A 20,011-nucleotide genomic window follows, 5' to 3' on the forward strand; every position below is an offset into this window, starting at 1 on the left:
GTTTCTCCAGGGCCCATCAGCTCCAAGTCAAGTCGCTGTTTTCAGTCTTTACTTGCAGGGGGCGCAGCCCACCCTCCCATGGAGGGAATTGAACTGGCAACATCGTTGTTGAGAGCTCATGTTCTAACCAACTGAGCCATCTGGCCGCCCCTCTGGGATCTCAGTGGCAGCTCGTTGTCTTCAATCTAGTTTTGGAGGGTGCAGCTCACTGGCCCATGTGGGAATCGAACTGGCAACCCTGTTGCTCAGAGCTCACGCTTTAACCAACTAAGCCATCCGGCCACCCTGGGAAGTCTCTTCTTGATCAATGAAAGGTATTGTGGACAAAATTCTTTATTTGTGCACATATTAAGCTTATATTACATTTAAATTGCTGAGTGATTAATCCCCAAATCCTAACTGAGCATCAATATTGGGATGGACAGAGGTAATCTAACTTCCCATAGCAGAATCAGCTCTTCCTCGAACCACAGAGGTGTCTTCTCAAAGCTCAGAAACATTCCTGTCCCATCTAACCTGTCCAGAGGTGATCTGAGTGTTACTAATGCTGAAATCTTTTCAGTGTGGTTTGAAAATGAAATCAGAAAGTAATGAGGCTGTGGGAAGGAGAAAGCGAAGAGGTTACTAGTGCATAAGTAAGTGAGACTGTTTTTGCCTTTTCTTTAGATCACTCCGCCCAAGGCGTGGACACAGAGGAAAATACAATGTGGAGGCTGCATGTCTTGCTCAAGCCCAGTGCACTTCATGAGTGTGGACGAGTTAGAGACACTTCCAAAGTGAGCAGAACCATTAAATTCACTCTTCTTTGATGCAAACGAACAATGCCTTTCTTTTCTGGACTTCCGGAAATAAAAATTTCTTATGCATACCATCTTTCTTTGAGATTTCTAGATGTTCTCTGAGCAGAGGCAAATACATCTGCCCAGAATCCTGAACACGCCCACCACTTCTTAGTCCCGGCGGCTCCTGCCCTACCCTTCTGGCTTGGGAAGGTGGAACATGATGAATAAGTCCAACAGCTCTGATGACTCATTGGGCCTTTAGGCTGCTTTTCCAGGACAAATCATACTCCTCAGTTGCTGGTCCCCATCCACTTGTGGCCACAGCCATGTTTGCAGAATTCCCAGCTTGGACGTTGGGAGGTGATCTGTAGCCATGGGACAGAACTGCTGCCCCCTAACCCCCAGATCCAGCCCATTAGCAGAAGCAGGCTTTAACAAGAGGGGGGAGGGCACCCCCTGGTTTCCACACGAGGATATGATTGCCTTGTTGAATTATTTCATGGGCTGGTAGGGAGGTGAAACCCATTAGGTCAAAGACCAGGTGAGATGCAGCTGATCCAGCTGATGGGGGAACTAGGCAAGTGGGGAGCCTTTCTTGCTGAGTGGGGAGCATATCTAGTGATAGTGGAGAACTTGGGGTTAGGTCATTGGGGCTCTGGGAGGCTCAAAGATGTCACGGTGGCACATGGAATGTTAGGTCTTACAATACACAGGACAGGGACATGCCCAGTTAGAAGTGTCACCACTCTATGGCCTCCCACCATTCAGAGTCCTTCCAGTCTGGGTGCAAGACACTGATCAGCACGCATTTTCATCAGAAGCAATTGCTACCTGGTGACACAGGTAACAACTTTATAAAGCTTTCAGGGGAACAGAGCTAGAAAATTAACCCAAGGTCAAATTTTGATAGTAAAGGAGAAATGTTTAGCACGAATGCTGAACTAACATTAAGAAATATTTATACACGGACATGTAAACTAACTGAAAAAAGTAAAATAGCTCCACCCATCTCATTAAAGCAATAACTTCCAGAATTATTTGTGTGTAATACTTTGTTGTAAAAATTGATAGGCTGCATTGTTTTGATCAATTGTGAACTGATGAAAATTATAATGATAACACAATCTAGAATAAATGTTTTTGGCACATACAGCTTTATGGTCACATTTAAAAATATATATTTCTATTTATATGTATTTTTTCTGCAGAGAAGTATGCTAGCGTGATTAGTAAAAGTCCTTCTAATATAAAACTATGTTACATTAAGATAAATTCTGTAGAGAAAGTATATTAAAAATATAATTTTAAGAAAAAAATGTAAAATTACAGACTTAAAGAATGTGTTAGTGCATTTTTAAGCGGATAATGCTGGGTGTGAAATTTTTATTGTATGTATCTTTCATTGGGGATACTGTTAATGAAGTGATGGGAGTTATTTTTAAGGCAGTGTTTATAACACACTGAAAATTACATCCTTTGCAACTATTTTAACTTGCAATCACAACTGTTAGATATCAAATTAAAAATATTCAAGACTGTAATAGTTTTACATGAATAAAAATATATGAAAACCACTGCTCTAAACCCCAGTTTATAACTGGTTTGGTGGTTGTATTTTGGGAGTGTAACAAAGCGGGTATCAAATAGTTTAGTCACACAGCTCATCGTCTGGGATATGAGTGTTCCATTGTATTCTCAAACAGCTGACCTGGGTGGCTCTCCATCTCAGGACGGCTGTAAATGCACCTGTGTTGAATGCTTCTATTGTTTTGTAATAGTAAATATTAGCTTGAAGACAGAACATTGAAAATTAAGATGTAATATATACAGGCCCATGGAAAATAATTTTAATGTGCCAGTGAAAATGAATTTGAATTCTTACTCTGTGAGTCTGGGTTTTGGACACCTGGATTACTAATAAATTCCTTATGTAAAAATGGGTGTACACATCCTAATTTTGGTATATCCTTTTATGGAAATTGTTCATATAGCTTGACCTTTTTTTTTTTTTTTAATAACAGAAAAAAGTCATTGCGCTGATGAGTAGGTCAAGTCAATACTTTCATCCATCCCATCAGTTTATTCAGAAGCTGTGGTAATTGTGACATACGGAATAAAATAAGACATTGATATGACTGAAAACAGGTTCTCTTGTGCCTGGGTCTGTGTTGAAACACTTGTTCCTTCCCTTTTTCCCTCCAAGGCCCTCATCCTCACTAGCCACCCTGCCCTCCAAAATCACCAGCCTAGTAGTGGAAAGTGGAGAGAGGTTGCCCGTCAGAGTTTATGGTGACAGATTCTGCAGTACAGTTCCTGGTTAATTGGTGAACAGCTGAGAGGCCAGTGCAGACAGGGAAGGGCTGAGTGTTCCCCGCCACTCCCCTGGCCACAAGCACACGGTTTGGCTTTATGGGCCACCCACAGACCTGTGTCAACACTGAACTGATTTGGAGGGAAACAAGAGGACAGGGGGCATTTTTGGATCAAGGTGGTGATTTCTCCGTTGAAACATTGTTTGAATCCTGGACCCAAACTTTGTAGGACCGGAAACTAGAATTTGGCTGTGTGTAGGAATGGGTGGGTTCACGTGAACCACACCTGCGAAAGGTCTAGACTCCGAATACCAACGTATGAACTGAATTAGAAAAATATAATGGTTGTGGGGACTCGCCATTCAAGTCTTCTTACCAGCACAAGTGTCCCCCTCTTGGGAGGGCTGCAAGGGAAGCCCAGACAGCACTGCCTCAGCACAAGCAGCGTTAAGTGGAGAACCCTCATGGCCAGCGCCAGCAAGCTCTGCCAGCCCCGTGCCCGGCGCTGCCCCACACGCTGCCAGAAGGCTGAGGTCTGTCGGCCAGGCCAGGCCCTCCCCTGTCAGTCCCAGAGTCCAAGATAGCGTCTTGCTCCTTGGGTTCCAGGTTGTAGCTTCAGGCCGATTTCCCCATGTTGTTAGAACATTCTTTTTTCGTAGAAAAGTGTCTCCAGTTTATGAATAAGCTGGCCTCAGTAGGTTGAAAACAGAAAGTGCTTTTATTCTTTCTCTCCACGGCCTCTTTAAACAGCCCTGATGCCCCTTTCTTTGTGAGCAGCCCAGAAACATGCTGGAGGAGATCGAGGGCAGAAGCCATAGCTTTTCTGGGGTTGTCAGGTTATTAACAAAGAATCACATTTTTTTTTTTTTTTTGGTATAAAAAAAATCCCAATCCATTCTAATATGAAGCCTTCCATTTCTCATTCAATTTTAACTTCTCTCCTCCCCCAGCCCTTGCTATTTCCCTCCTGGAAATGCTCTCCACCCCGATCACTATACTGCCCCTTGCTCCTCTGGGCACAGAGAGGAGGGGAGAGCAGTGAGGACAGTAAAGTTCCTACTTACAGGTAGAATTTGGCATCTTCTGCCATGTGGGGGTGCTTATAGGTCCTTCAGAGAGGACCCTGTGGGGACCCTCCATTTTCAGTTGCCTGCTATGCAGGGAACCTTGGCAACTGGCCCCTGAACATCAGGGAATACCCCAAACCATGCTTTCGGTGTCACCTCATCTCTCCAGAGGTCTGCTTCAGAAGTGACCCTTTTAGGAGTACTCAAGTCTGGATGCAGGGTCCTCGCCCAGCCCCAGGGAAACACAAAAGCTCCCTGTCCCACCACACTCAGAGCACCAGCTGTTCCCAAGGCAGCCACAGGGAGCTGGGGAACCTGCCGCTGCACCCCACCAACCCAGGGAGCGAGTGAAGCTCTGAGTGGGTCCCCCAGCTCTCCTCTGTGCTTGGTGTGAAGCACACGCCTTCCCCTCTAAGGTGAGACTAGAAAGAGCATCAGCATTCCTTCCAAATGAGGCTCCCTCTCTAGTCACCAGCTCTCAGCCAAATTCCCAGTCTCCTTTTGTTTATCCTGGAAGTGAATGATGAGGGGGGAACTGGCAGAACCCTTGCTTCAAGTTGCCCCTAGTACCTTACTTTAGAATGTGGGGTCCATGAGCATTTCTCTTTATCAATACAGCTGCTCTCTCATTTCTTCGTTTTGATTATTCTACTGGGCTAATAATCCCATCCACATAGTCCTGACTCCTGTGTAATTTCAGTTAAAAATTTGCCTCAGCTCTTTGCATCTAAACCATCACTCACGGATGTTCCACTTTTCCGATTCCCGTGTCAGCCAGGGTCCCACCAGGAGAACAGAAGCTAACTGGTTGTTTGAACGGATAGAATTTAGTCTAAGAAATTGTTGTTGAATGTGGGGTATCAGGGGACCGCCAAGGGAACGGGGTGCTGAGGTTGCATGGGGTGGTCTTGCTGGAGGCAGCTGCCTGCCGGGGCTGGCAGAAACCAGGGAGAGGTTGGGGCTACCAGAACTGAAAACTGAGGGCAGGTCTGACAGAACTGGCAGACCTCTCCTGGCAGCTCAGGGGCTCAGAGGATGTTGCCAGGAGTCTGGGGCTCAGACCTCTGGAGAGGGAGCCTGTCCCATGGTGCTGGAGCTTCCAGAAGGCTGCAGAGTGCTTGCTTCTACGAGTGTAGGGGGATAGACTGAAGACCTACGCGAACAGCTCCTGCGAGGTGGAGGAGTGGCAGGAGCAGCAACCAAACAGGAAGGAGTCTCACCTCCTTATGTCCCGCCTTCCAGCCCCTCTGGGCGTCCCCACCTCTGGGAGACTTACCCGAGAGCAGCCGATGAGGGAGAACTGAGATATGCAGGGTCTCAGTCTCAGTGCGACAGAGTGGGGTGTTGAAGGGCGGGTAGTAGTGCCACAACAGGTAGGATCCCTTTTTAGGGAATGATGTCATTCAGCTCTGCATTTGCATGTTCCAGATAGTCACCATCACACCGTGGGAAACACTGCACTGTCTTGGAAATAACTAAGAAAGCACCTGCACAGTGTTAAGAATCAAAATTCCTCATTGTTCTAAGCAGCTTAGTCATGGTCTCTTCTGCCCTTTTACTGGTGTTCAGTGATAGTCACCACATAAATAATTCTGGCTTTATTTTATGTAGTCTTATTTCACACTCATCATATTTACCATCTCACTGATCTCACGATGATATGCAAAGCTACTACTTAAATTTACCAAGCTCTTTCCCAATGATAAGAATATTTTTCAGTTTCCCACATTAATAGATAATGCTGCTATGAAAACACGTGTATATTACTTTTTCTTCATTTGACCTGTTTCTTTATCCTCACATTTTCCTTCCATATCATTTTTATGTACACTGAAATTATTTGGTAATCCCACACGCACATTTTATTAGAACCATCTCTGCTTAGCCTTATTTCTCTATCTTTCCATTCTTTCCACATTCTTCCTTAATCCTTTTAATTACTTTTTACTGGTCTCATCATTCCAGCCCTTCTTTTCTTAACTCTTTTTTAAACCCATATTTCACTTTGTCACTTTCCTCTCTACTCAGTTTCCTTGAGCTAAAAGAACCATCTCCATCAGAAATTGTTCTGTGGGGAGCGAGGCTTCTTCACCCCGGGCTAACTTGCTCACTGTCCAGGCAGAATCTTAATGAAATTTGGTACTTGGATGATCACACAAGGCCCTGTTCCCTAAGGGAATTTTCCATTATCAATTATTTGTGGCTTCTAAAAATTAGGTTCCAATCAGTCAAACCCATAATTTTTTTGATGTACTTTTTTTTTTTTTTCTGGAATAAGTCAAAAGGCCAGAAAATGGGGCAATTAAAAATCTTTCTCTTTGGAAGTCGACATTACATTCAAATGGATGAAGCCATTTACAAAGCAAAAAATTTTTAGGTAACATTGATTTTGCTACCCCAGAATAAAATATGGCAGGCAACTAATTATGTCACCAAATAGTTATTTGTTGGTATCTGCTTCTGTTCTTTTTCAAAAAGTACTTCTCCAACAGAAAGTTTTTTAAGGCTTTGCATGGAATATAGGTAAAAATATCAATGGGTATTCTAAAAGAAAAATCAAAACACTACCCACTTTTAAGGCTAATGTTCATTTCAGACTTTACAACAGATCAACAAAGTCCTCTTGCCCAGTAGTCTATTCTTGTCTCCATTATTTTATGTAGTATCCAGTCAAAAGCACTGAGGATGACACTCATTGGTATCCTTGAGGTAAATTCACATGGAGGATAAAACAGATTTGTAAAACACTTTGTTTTCCAACAAGCCTTGTCTGTTATAGTGTCATTAGGATTTAGTATTGGAATAGTTTAATCTTCAAATGTCTGTTGCTTTATAAAAAGTAGGTTTACAACAATATAAAATACATAATTTATTTAAAGTGATAGGAAAAGATCAAGTGAATCAGGCAGTACACTAACTAAATCCGAATGGACTTATTTTCCTATTTAAAAAAACACAGACACTATCAAAGAGGCATAAAAAATAAACTACAGCTTATGCTGTTTACACAATCTAACTTAAAACAGAGTGTCAAAGAAAAGTTGGAAGTCAGCCCCCAGGGAGGAGCACCACATGATCAGGTAGAGCTGACACAACAGCCATCCACCAATCAGGGACGGTGCATTTGGGATGGGCGTGGACATTCTGAAAGCACAGGCAACTATGGACACAAATGGCCCAGACCTCCACGTCACCTGTCTCTCTTGATTGGATTCCCAATACTCCTCAGTTTACGCTTGTGACATTGTGGAATTTTTACTATGCCCAGATAATAGAGAGAGAATGGGCCTGGTTTACAAATGGATTTGGTTGATAATTTGGTGTGAATAAATCTGGATTGCTGCCATACTACAGCCCAACTCCAGGGTGGAGCTAAAGGACAATGCTGAGGAGAAGCCCTCTGACTGGCAAAGCGTGGAGCAGTTTGCTGGTCATCTCCTTTGGGCACAGATGCTTGGGCACCGTCGTGGGTGTCTGGGCTCCTTGTTTGGGTGCCTGGAAGGGGCAAGATGGGATCAGTGGTTACAGGGAAGTGGCGGAGGAGCTGTGGAGGAAACTGTGGGTACAGACACAGGCGTGTGGGTCTTGGGTCCCACATCAATGTTCAGAGAGTATCACTGAAGAAGGGACACTCAGCAACCAGGTACGCAGGTGGTTCCTATAGCCAAGTGAAGCCAGCCCAGGCTTTGCTTACCAACACAGGGCCCTGCACAACCGGCCATAGTCAGTCCGTCATGGCGGTGGGGATGGAGGAGTGCAGAGAACCACGCTGTGGCTCCCTTCTCACGAAGGGTGACCTAACTACCCACAGCAGAGGCTGATTCTAACCCGCTGATGAGGTAAAGCCAGCCACTTGGTGGCAAGGTGATTACATGAGAGCCCTACGGTCCTGGAGGCAGAAGCAATTCATCTCACTGGATGGATACTTGCAGGAAACCAGCCTGGGGGTGACTTCCTGCAGTGTTAGGATGTGGCATACACCCTGAACCAATGGCTTTTATATAGTGTTATGCCCTCACGTGGCTAAAAAGGAGCGTCCAGGCATCAATGGGTGGAAATACCATTGGCCTCTCTTACCATCACTCCCACTGATCCACTTAGGGTATTTGTGCCTCCTGCTCTGCAACTTTAGGCTCTGCTGTATTAGAAGTCATTGCCCTGGGGAAGACCCTCAATCCCTGGAGATGGGAGTCGAGTCATAAATTTTAGCCTGCTCATCCTCCAGTCAGAAAATTCTGAGACCTGCTCCACTGTTTCTCAAGGCTCCCCAAAGGATCTGAGCCCCAGTTCCTCATTTATACACCTTTGATTCACTTTTCTCCCTCTCCTGTTTCTCTTTCTCCACTTCTTCATTTGTCCTTCATGGGATTACTTCCTAAATAAACTACTTGCTCCCAAGTTGTTGGCTCCGGATCTGCTTCTGTGGGAATCCAAACAAGGATAAGGGCTTCATGGACGTTATGTTTCATAATATGGTATATTGGTAAAATGTCTTTTGATCCTGAGTAATTTTTCAGCCATATATGTTTTTAAGCTATTGTTTCCTGCCTTACCTCTTTAATTTTTTGTATGTGACCATATTTATGCCAAATAAATAAGATAAAGTTTGATAAAACGAGTGCCTTTACACTAGATACAATGGACTTCACAGAACTGCTTCTTACTGAATTGTTCAATCTAGATAATGGTCCAATTCAATAAAATTAATTTTACAGACAGTGATTGCTACACCTTTCTAGGTAAATAGTTATCTGCCTGTCTGGCTTTAGGTTGGGGTAGATTTTAACATCTTTGTAGCACCATCATCCAAGTACCCACAAGCTAACAAATCAAGTTAGCCCAGTTCAGCTGAATTTTGGGTAATGGTTTGTGGTTGGACCCCTAACAATGCCTGGGATCAGGAGTGAACAGGCAGTCGAGCTGGGTGTGAGGCTGAAATCCTCTCTTGGGGATGAGGGAACTGAAGGACATGTGCCTGAGCTGACATTGACAACCCAATAGAACAATGAGTTCTCCTCCATAGCACATGTCCTCTACAACAGGAACTTGGAAAAATATTAAGTTTAACCAAATGCCTATCTTGGATACTAAAACAGCTCAGTTAAATACCTAAAACACCTAGCTTTGAACAATGTTACTTTCTAGCTTGCTTCCAAACAAACATTTTTGAAATTAATGTACATCCAAGGTAAAAGAATGCCACTAGTACCTATAAGGCATTTAAACGTTCAGGGACTTCTAAGGCCAGTTATAGGTGGCCTGTGGGTCTCCCTTCTGACAATAATTGGCTGCCAGGTTCATTGGTCACCCAAGGTCACTGCCTAGAGCTGTCTTTCTGTAGGACCATTTGATTGAGTCAAGTCGAATGTTACTCTTTTTTACTAGATTACAATGAAATTTGAAATTGTAATGACTGTATTCTAAATTATGTCTCCAATTCAGCAGTAATGAGAGTCAACAGGAGTCTCAGTGGACAACGACTCTTGAGTCCATCCCCTTCCCTTGATAAGAGTCTCTGGGCACAAAAGTTGATCGAGCTGTTGATTGCAGTTTCCTAGAAAACGTGTAGGGGAAGTGGTCTAGAAAACAGGTGGAGTGTGTTGGTCCTGGAGTCACAGAGCCCACGTTTGAGTCCATCTCCACCCTGGTAAAATGGGGACAATGAGAACTGTACTGATGATGGTGTGATACAATGCAGGGAGAAAGCACTGGGCAGAGGCGCAGTGCGTCCAGGAAGTGCTTGCTGTTACAACCAAATATTCGGCCCTCATACTCCAGAATTCATACTGCTCTTTGAATTACTTTGTGTTTGCATTTGGAAAAATTTAACCACTTAACTTAAAGCTGGTAATAAATGCAATTCATGATTACAATAGAAGTATTCTGGAAGAAGGTGAGGAAGAGGAGAGTTAAGCCTCTTTTTAAAAAATCTTTATATGGTTTCTAAGTCTATGTCATTTACTCTACTAATATATGTGGCACATAGTAGCTCTCTGTAGGTGAGTGCTAATGCTGTTTTAAACTGTCACAGGGAAAGCACTCAGAGACTGGATGGAGAAAACGGACATACATGTATGCCTAAAACCTGCTTCTTTTAAGAAGAGGCTCTCTTCCTTGGTTAGCATATAAACGTGTCAGTGTCCTTTGTTGTTTGAAAAAGCTTGTTCATTGTGCATCATTTGGTTGTCTTAGTTCTTTAGGTCCAGCCCTGCACGTCTTCACAGCATCTCTTGCCCAAGTGTGATCTGGCCAAGTGGCCTGTTTGGACTGAGCTGTTTGCACAGTCCTTCCTTCCAGATCATCTGTACAGATACAGTTTAGGCTCTGCTGTTTTCTTGACCTTCCTACCAGTGTTTGAAACATCACCATCAATTTAAAGTGGAGCAGCTCTGAGGTTTCTTTCTGGTCCTGGAGAGTGGGGCCGACTGCCTCCCAGCGGGTGAGGTCACTTGCTCGGAAACAGGCCTCCCAGCAGGGGGCACGCGTGACACCGGCCACGCTGTTTGGAGCATCCACGCCCCCCCCCCCCCCAAGGATCCTAGCAGCGCCTGGAAAATCAATTCCTCTTCAAATTAGACCCACAGATTTAATTATCATTTGTGTTCTGTAATTATTGGCTTGCAAGGTAGCGGAGAGAAGCACTCCCCCACCCCTTGAAATAAAACTGGCAAAAATAAAAAGAGCATTCTGGGAAGCATTTAATAATTTAAACATTTATGAGTTAAGAACATAAATAAACGGTTCCGAGTCCTTCTAGGAGGGGAGAGGGCGGCGGAAAGGACAGGGCAATGAGAGGAGCCTTGCTAGGCTCTCACGTCTGGAGGGGGTTGCGCATGGGCCCCGCAGGGCGCAAACGGTTAAGAGCGCGCGCCGCCCGCGGATTGGGAGTCCCCGCGAGCCCTCTCTGGCAGGCGGGCAGTCGCCTCCTGGAGGTCACCAGGCCCTTGGGGCTGGAGTCCACCGCCAGGCGCGCAGGTGCGGACACGCGCGCACTGCCGGGCCTGGGGGGTGGAGGGAGCACCACCGCGGGGACCAAGCGCGGGGGTGCGTGTGCGGCCGGGGGGCCGGGCCGTTCCAGCGCGGCGTCTTTTCTTCTTTTTTGCAGTGATGTCATCGGCGGCAGCGGCTGGGAGCCGGGAGGCGGCGGCGGGGGCGGCGCCGGGCGGCCGCCGCAGGTTCATGTGCATGTAATGAAAAGGCACTTGACAGTCGGCCAGGACGCACGCGAGGGAGCGCGAGCCGGCCGGACCGCGGCGCCGCCCGAGCCAATCGCCGTCGCCGGCCTCTCCATGGGCGAGCAGGAGGAGGGGGCGGTGAGCGCAACCGGCCCGGCAGCGGCCGCTCCGAGGTGAACCGCGCGGAGACGGGCTCGCGGCGCGGGGAGGCCGGCGCGCCGCCGCTATGAATTCCGCTGAGCAGACCGTTACGTGGCTCATTACCTTGGGGGTGCTGGAGTCGCCCAAGAAAACCATCTCGGACCCGGAGGGCTTCCTGCAGGCGTCTCTGAAGGATGGGGTGGTCCTCTGCAGGCTGCTGGAACGCCTGCTGCCCGGGACCATCGAGAAAGTGAGTGCCCCTGGCCCGCGCCCCCACGGCAGACAGGCCCCGGCGGTGGGAGCCCCGGGAAGTGGGAGGCCTTGCGCCCCGCCTTGCCTGCGCCGCGGCCCGGGATGCGCGGAGACGCGCGGGCGCTGGGTGGCTCGCATCCGCACCTGGTGGCCGCGCGGGGATGGGAGAGCGCGGGGCGCGGAGTAGCCCACGCGCCTCCTTTGTGCGCAGACCCGGGAACGTGGCTCGCGCGAGGGGCGCGCTGGCGGCGCGAGGACCCAGTGGCGGGAGCTCGGGGCGCCATTGTGTGCGGTGCGGGCTGGGGAGGGGGCCGGGGCTGCGTTCTAGGGGAACGACCTCGGGGAGGCCCGGAGGGAAGGGGAGCGCTCTGCTCTGCCCTAAGGTGGAGTCGCCCCTCTCCGTGACCCGATCAGAAAACCGTGCTTCAGCACCGCGCACAGCTTCCTCGGAGGCTTTGTTTGAACAGCTTTTGTTGGTGGTATTGTATGGGAGTTTCGTCCTCCGTTTAGTTGACCAATTGCTATGCATTTTTTAAAGATGCATTCATAAATAGCTGAGGGCTGGGTTGTGAAATGATTTACTGCCCTCCCCACGAAAGAATCCCTCAGGTCTCTAAGCCCAGAGGATTGCAAATGCGGGGTCGGAAAGCCCTGGCATTCATCAAGCTGGCTTAAAATTCTAGATTTCATTTTCAGGTTCCTACCTGATTTTGAACAGAATCCCTAGCCCTACAGACCCTGCTTCTTTTCTTCGTGACTGGTGGTTTCCCCGGGGCTGGAGTGTGAACCTTGACCCGCATCTCTGTGAGTGATTAAAGTTTGCTTTCCTCTCCCACAGCTGACAAAGCAGGGGTGAGGGGAGAGAAGCGCTTTTAAAAAGGATACATTCTCTATATCTGACAAACACTACAATCTTATGCCTTTTCCCCCCAATACATAATCTTAAAGTAAACAATTACTTAAAAGGTGTTAAATGTAGAAATTAAAGTAACATGATTAGGAAAAAAAACGATTTTGTTTTTTAAATGGGCATATTGGCCCCAATGCATAATAAAAATTTGCTAATAAAAATATTAAGTGACTTTAAAAATTAAACTGTTTAATTTTATAAGTTTGCACATGTCCTGGTGCCACATTTTAAAGGTCAGAAAAGATTTTATTAATATGAATTTTGCATACATAGTAGTTTTAGTTATTTTTCTTACTTGGAACGCATTTATGAAAACATAATCTGCATTGTAGGGTGAATAACTTCCTGCCTGTGCTGGAAATAAAAATGTTGCTTGTAAATGAACCTGATGTCACAATAAAATTATGATTTAAGACAGGAATAAGGAGCAGGATCTAACTTTCAAGGCACTCAAAATACTTTGTTGTCATCTGGATATCAGAATCTCTGGTAATAAAAGACAGATGTTGAAAAGCATTGAAAATGCATGCTAAGTTTATCAAAATAGGCTTACATAAAATACCGTTCCATTCTAAGACTGCAACTTCATATGCTGTCTAGATAAAAACTATCAATGCATGTTATAGGCCTATTAACTACATTAATATTGATTGGCAGACTTCAATAATCATTTTCTTTTAAATTCTAGGAAGATTTTCTTAGAACACTGTAGCATGCCTTTCATCTCTAAAACAACAAAGAGAGGAATGAATAAAATGTTTAGTTTGAAGAAAACCCAACGTATTCTAAAACTGTGGTCATTTGGAAATTTCTTCTATTGAAGCTCTTCTTTTATTCCTCCTAGGCCCCAATTGGTTTGTTTTAGACTGAGACTATCACAATGAAAGTTTAACATCCAAGTAGCAAATTATAGTCAGCTACTAATTCTCTGTGGTTCAAAGGTAGGTTTTTGGAGTAAAATATTAGCCATTCGCTCTGCCTCTGAAAACCTTGGGTTTCAGAAGTTTCATGAGCTTTTTTCATTTCCCAAGAAGAGCTATTTATTTGAGCTTTTGGATGTTTTCATGCACAGCAAATAATGTATGCCACAAAGCACACGCGGAACAGCTTTCACTGGAATGTGGGAATGTTAGTCTGAGGACGTTTTTCCTTAAAACGGAGCATTTGGAAACTGAACTGAATATTCATATGAAATTGAAAGGATCTTAACTTTACTCCTGTTTGCCACGTGAACACACTGACAACTGGTTAATGGGATGTAAGCAGCCTGCAACTTAACATTTGCAAATTCATAATTAGAAATTTTGAACCATTAGACTGGGAATAGTGCATGATTAAGAAAAGTTTTGGGGTGGCTCAGATTTCCCATATGCCTTTTATTAAGAAAACATGCCCTAATATGTTTCTTGCATCATGCTCATTTGTTGTATTTTAGAGCCAGTAAAAGGGTGGAGAACTAAGAGGACATTCATTTTGGTTCAGATTGTTCTGCTCATTTAAAAAAAGTTTTCTGTTCAGGTTCCCCTTTATATAGTTCTGCTTTTCTTTAGGGTGGAAAGTTGGACAGGGAAAAGAGGGGACTATAAACTTTACATGAGCAGATCAGAAAAGACACACGTTGCGTTATTGCCCATGATGCTTTCTGCTGTAGGGGAGACAAAAGTGGGGGTTACAAGGTTTCCCAGGTCTTCGTGTATGGGGATCTCATACTTTGATTTTTCTCTGGTAATGGCCAGAATGTTTTGCTGACCTGCCCTCACTATTTGCTTCCCTCAGCCCTCCTGTGATGGGAAACACACAAGGCCACAGGATCCAGTGAGACTTACCGGCACTGAGCTCATGAGTTAACACTTTAAACATCCCTAGACTATTTAATCCCTGGGAGTGAAGTCAAGATTCAGAAGTTTCAGAGGATGGAATATTACTGTAGGATTAACAAAATACATGAAAATAATGGAAGTCCTGAAATGCTGCTTTAATTAGACTTGTAAATGCAGCCGATGAAGTTGCTTGGTTCACCATGAAAACGCAAAGAACCTGGTTCTTTCTCCGTATGCCCAGGATAACAGAACACACAGTAATCCATGAAGGGCTGCACAGGAGACACTCCATCAGTCAATTTTTGTGGAATGTAATTGAAAGTCAGATGCTACCTTTCTGGTCTTGCTAGATGTCCTGGGTGTGCAGGTGGGCGTGAGTTTAAACTGGTTTAAGCTGTTGGGCTGTGGATTAGTGTCCTGGGCCTGCCATACCACAGACAGGGTGGTTTAAACAACAGAACTTCATTCTCCCACAGTTCTGAAGGCAGATGTGCAAGGTCAAGGTGTGGGCAGGACTGTGCTTCGTCTGCAGGCGCTAGGGGAGGATGTGTCCAGGCCTCTTACGGCTTCTAGTCGTTCCTTGGCTTGTGTCAGCACAGCTCCAGTGTTCCCCTGTGGTCTCTTCTCTGTGTCCAAACCTCCCGCTTTTATAAGACACCACTCATTGGATTGGACCCACCCTACCCCAGGATGACCTCATCTTAACTAATTACATTTGCAATGATCTTGTTTCCAAATAAGGTCACATTCTTAAGTATTGGAGGTAAAGACTCCAACGTATCTTTCTGGCAGACACAATTCACCCTATAACAGGTTGTAGAATAAATTTGAACCAAGTCAGTTTATTAAGTACTTGCTTACCTGCAGGTGCCAGGTGCTATGGGAGATAAAACGACTAAACCACGGGTTCTTAGGGGTTTTTGTTATAGGAGGAAACATAACTATTATAAAAACAAGAACCACATGAAGCAGAAGGAAATCAGAAGTCATAAAGTCAGGTGTAGACGAAAAGAACAGAGGGATTAAGAAGTCCAAGGAGACTGCATTAGAGCTGCCCAGCCTCTGATGATTTTTCTGACACATGGTTTAGAACACGGTTTGTATTTCCCCAAACTGATGTGCCAGCCCTAGGGGGGCCTCCACAGTGCAGAAAGCAGTGAATTCAGATAGAGCTTAGGAAAAGGACAACGCTGTTTCCTGATTGATTCACCACTCGCTTTTTGGTGAATCAGTTCAGTTTTACCAAAGTTCAGTTCAGTTTCCAAAACCACTCCTAGGATTCTGGGAACAGTTGGGGATGGGGTGGGAAGAGAAACGAAGGCTCAGTAGCTGCTGGACAGTAGTTCTCAGTGCCCACTGTGAGAAATTTGCCTTTTCCTAGGCTCCTTTGCCCTGAGGATGTGGTCAGTGATGGCAACGTGGTGTGGTGATGAAGTCTCACTCAGATTTGGAAGGCCTGTGCCCTGTAGCTGTTCATAAATCCTTATTGATCGGCTCGTGAAGCACGCATAGAGAAAGTTCTAGTTATAAAACATGTTATCTTCTACTGTGTTTTTAAGGAGGCTTCTTTAAACCTTGCAAACTGAATTATTGGTTATATCAAGTTGCTTCTAATGAAACCACTTAAGGTTTCCAAATGTTTGATTTTGCAGTAATAAACATCTGCTTTTGAAGCACGTGACTTTAAAGTACTCTCTCAACCCTGCACCATGGTTGATTCTTGTTTTGGATTTTAGACCCAGAGAGGAGGGCAGCTGTAACTGCATGTTCCTGGCTCATTCAACGTAAAGCAAACAGACCTAAATTCAGTTTAAGTTGGGAATGCCTAAAGTGATTTCCTGAGAGCCACACCAGACATGCTGTAGTGTTTTTGTTGGCATCACACACATGCACACGCGCTCGCACATTTGCACACTCACACACACGCACACATCTGACGAGGGTTTGCAGGGCGCTGGGGGAGAGGATCACAAGATGGCCTTCATCAGGGGCAGCTGCCGCTGTGAACTCTGGAGGAATCCCGCGTTTGTGCTGTCCCAGGACCTCATTCTATTAATAGAAGTAACACCCGTCATAGCCTTCTCATGTCTTGAAGCACTGCCTGCCTTTATGTAGATCTCTTTTCAAGAAAAAAAATGGGGACCTTGAGTTGCAGGACCATGCTAAACTGCTGTCCCCATATCATCTCATGTCACACCCATTTCACAGATGACACTGAGGCACAGCAGTTTGCTGTGCCCCATCACCCAGCGGGCACATGGAGGCGGAAGATTCCAAGCCAGGTCAGCCTGCTGCCCAGAGCCCAAGACCTGTCAGGCAATGATAAAACTGCCACTAGTTTAGTTCCTGCTGGCCGCCCCACCTGCACTAAATCAGGGCCAGGTAGGTAGTTACTGCCTTCAGGAATTAACAAGGCAGGTCAGGAAGCCAGACAGACAATGTGAGGGGCCACCGTGGACAGAACAGGGTCCAGGGCTAGATCGCGCAGCTCAGTCTGCCGGTCCGCAGGGATCCCAGGGGGAAGAGGCACAGTGAAGACTGTCCGGAGGGGGAGGGCAGGCAGCTGTTGGTGTGAGCTGTGCTCCTCCCTGGCTGGCCAGGAACTCAGAGACAACTGGAGAGGACATACAGCTCTAGGGAGCACCATCCTTGGAGGACGGCCTCAGGAAAGCTCACTGTGAGCCTTCTCGTTCATTCCCATGGAAGGACTTTGTTAGAACTTAAGTTCTAGCTCTGGCATCTGATAGCACTCACTGTGGCTCCTGGGCCGTCTGACTCAGTTTACTGGGTGTCCATCTATACTGAGATTTAAAACAATATAATATATAAGTTCACACATATACACACATGTATATGTATACACTAAACTTAAAATTAAAGTACTGTGTATGTCTGTATTTAATGAATTTCTTATTCCTGCAGAACCAACTGCTCACTGTGAAAGATAAAACCTGAAGGGGGCGGGGGGCCACAGGAAGGGTGGTGGGAGAGCTGTTCTTGTTTGGTGGGGACATCTCTAGCCTTTTGGATTGGAGTCATGTGGCAGCTGGAGTCGCCCATGCATCTGTCACTGTCAGTGGAAGGCAGCAGAGGCATACCATCCCTCTGGGACTCAACTCTCCCCTGGGCAACACCAGGTTTTGGGAGGTTCAGTGGTCCCCAAGACCTACTGGTCCCTATTGGAGCCACTGTGAGGTGGGGTGGTGCTAGCATGTGCTCTAGTTATCCGTTTGCTGTGTGACCTTGGGAAACCTGCCTGACTTCTCTGAATCTCAATTTCTTCCTCCTAAAAATGAGATTAACGATACTTGCCTGGAGGGGATGGCCTATTGGGACAATAGGGTCATTATGAGGGTAGATGACTAGATGTGAAGGGTTTCATGTAATGCTGGGCACAAAGTAGGTAGGTCCTCAGTACATGGTAGTTACTATTATTTTATGGATCGACACTGAAAACTTTCACTGTGATGTCCAGGAAAAATCTAAACCAGGATTTGAACGTCAAGGCCCTCCAAACCCAGGAATACTTTTTTATTCTAACAGCAGGGCAGATTCTTACTGCTTTAGGGGGTGGTGGCCCCTCCCGTCCCACTCTGACAGACCACCATTGTCTGGGTTGGTAGGACCACTGAGTTTGGCGTCCAGAGTCCTCTGTTTAGCGCCAGGTCCCCACGCAGCTGCTGAGCGCACACAGCTGCTGGCTCAGAGGGGCCAGAGGGCCAGGCTTGGGGTGGTCTCAGGTTTCATGTATATAGAGTTTCATGCTTGAGAAGGGCCAGGAGTCACAGATGGGCAGTGAGGGCCTGGACAGCCTGTGTCTGAGGAGGGAGGGCATGGCGGGGTGGGCCCTGGGCCCTGTGTTCCATGTACGACTTCTGACTTTTCCCTCCATCAGTTCTATGAAGTTAGGTTAGGAGAATTTATTTCCTGATGTTTTTATAATTCTAACTTTAGCTCTGAGTTTTTAAGATTTATGAACCAGAAACAAATCCTCAGCTTTGTTTCTGCAGGCTAGTGCTGAATCTGCCAGGGAGACTCTAAAGGCCAGGGAGAAGGGGTAAGAAGGTTTACATGGGCTGTGAAGATACATTTCCAACATATCTGTTTAAATTATTTAAATCTAATTAATGCATTTATTTGGTTCCTACTATGTGCATGCTAGCGTACACATCATATGCACAGCAACACATGTACTTACTGGGTTCATTTTATGTGCATGCTAGTATAGTCCATCATATACACAGAAATGAATGCACACTCATGCATGTGTGCTATGTCCCCTTTTCAGGCAGGTTATAAGAGAAACCACAGGGTCTTAAGTAGAAGCACCTGTGAATTCTCAGTGAGCAGGAATTCTCAAGAGGTCGTCCAGTCCAAACTTGTAATTTTACAGATGGGTTAACTGAGAAAGTTGTGTACGGTTGTGTAAGTTGTGCACTGCACAGTCTAGGGAGAGTCATTCACATTGCAGTCTAAGTGAGGGGTGTCTCCAGGACTGTGCTGGGGGACGGCTCTGGGGTAGTGATGCACAGAAGTAAGCCTTCGTAGAGGTCAGCCTCCTAGGGCACAAAGCAAATTAGAGGAGGCCTGAATTCACCACCCCTCCCTGCAGCCATGACCCTTGTAGGGTGACATTGCAGCTCCTCCCATCCAGAGGTGGAGCCTGTTTTCTTCTTGAATCTGAGCTGGCCAATGGAATGTGGCAGAAGTGACAGGTACTAGTTCCTAACTGGGCCTCAGGGGGCCTTGCATGTTTCTGAACTCTCTCAAGTCTACCTCCACCCTGAAGACACGTGCAGGGCCTGATACTAAAGGATGCAAGACCCCATGGCAGAGAGCACAGCTGTCCCTGCTGAGGCCTCTGGGACCCACCTACAGCCCACCAACCCCAACCCCAGCCAAGATGGCAGGGCTGCCACTGAACCAGGGTTGACCACGGCATGAGCAAGCCCAGCAGAGACCAGAAGGACTGCCCAGATAGCCCTTCTCTTCATGCACAAAGATAGATGCTTACTTTAGCCTGCCACTGGGCTTGTGTGGCTGTTTGTTATGTAGCTTTACAGTGCCAATAGATAATGGGTACAAGGAGGGAGAGTAGAAGTGGAATTTTGTGTATAACTTTTTATTATTACAGTTGGAAAAGCTTTTTTTTTTTTTAAAAAGGGACTGATACTCCTATCTTTTCTCCAAAGAAGCTGTATATAATTCATAACCAAAAAAAAGTGTATGTGAAAGAAATTTAAGCCTCTTCCAGTTTATGTTAAATTGCTTTAATCGAAAACAGGAACCCACAGTTTCAAGTTTGCTTTGAATTTGCAGTTTCTTGCATTGAAAGTTTTGTTCTGGCAGTATGATTTTTGTTAGCAACACCTTCCTTAAAACGGTCAAGTTTTGGGTTATTTACAAATACCCTGGCCTGGGATGGCCTTTCTCCCTCAATTCTGAGTATCTCACCACTAAGATTTTATGCCAAGAAGATGCTTTTCTACCTATTCCCTGTCCTTAAAATAGTTTAAGTTCATAAGAGATTTTTAAGTATCCATCTGCAGTTA

The 20,011-nt window shown here is 45.8% G+C and overlaps 1 protein-coding gene across 5 annotated transcripts in view; it reads left to right on the plus strand.

Moving 5' to 3' along the window:
• The first annotated feature begins 10,999 nt into the window (after positions 1 to 10,999).
• The window catches only part of ARHGEF7 (Rho guanine nucleotide exchange factor 7), a 124,756-nt gene continuing 115,744 nt past the window's right edge, over positions 11,000 to 20,011 (plus strand). For 4 of the 5 annotated variants that reach the window (XM_019746558.2, XM_019746559.2, XM_074329524.1 and 1 more), the window contains exons 1-2: positions 11,000 to 11,136; positions 11,267 to 11,727. In XM_019746558.2, the coding sequence (XP_019602117.1) occupies positions 11,563 to 11,727 (165 nt within the window). In that variant the 5' untranslated portion in view covers positions 11,000 to 11,136; positions 11,267 to 11,562. The remainder of the gene's footprint in view (positions 11,137 to 11,266; positions 11,728 to 20,011) is intronic. The other variant, XM_074329525.1, reaches the window with a different exon arrangement.

This window comes from Rhinolophus sinicus, linkage group LG04 (genome assembly GCF_036562045.2).
Source record: "Rhinolophus sinicus isolate RSC01 linkage group LG04, ASM3656204v1, whole genome shotgun sequence".
Classification (NCBI taxonomy): domain Eukaryota; kingdom Metazoa; phylum Chordata; class Mammalia; order Chiroptera; family Rhinolophidae; genus Rhinolophus; species Rhinolophus sinicus.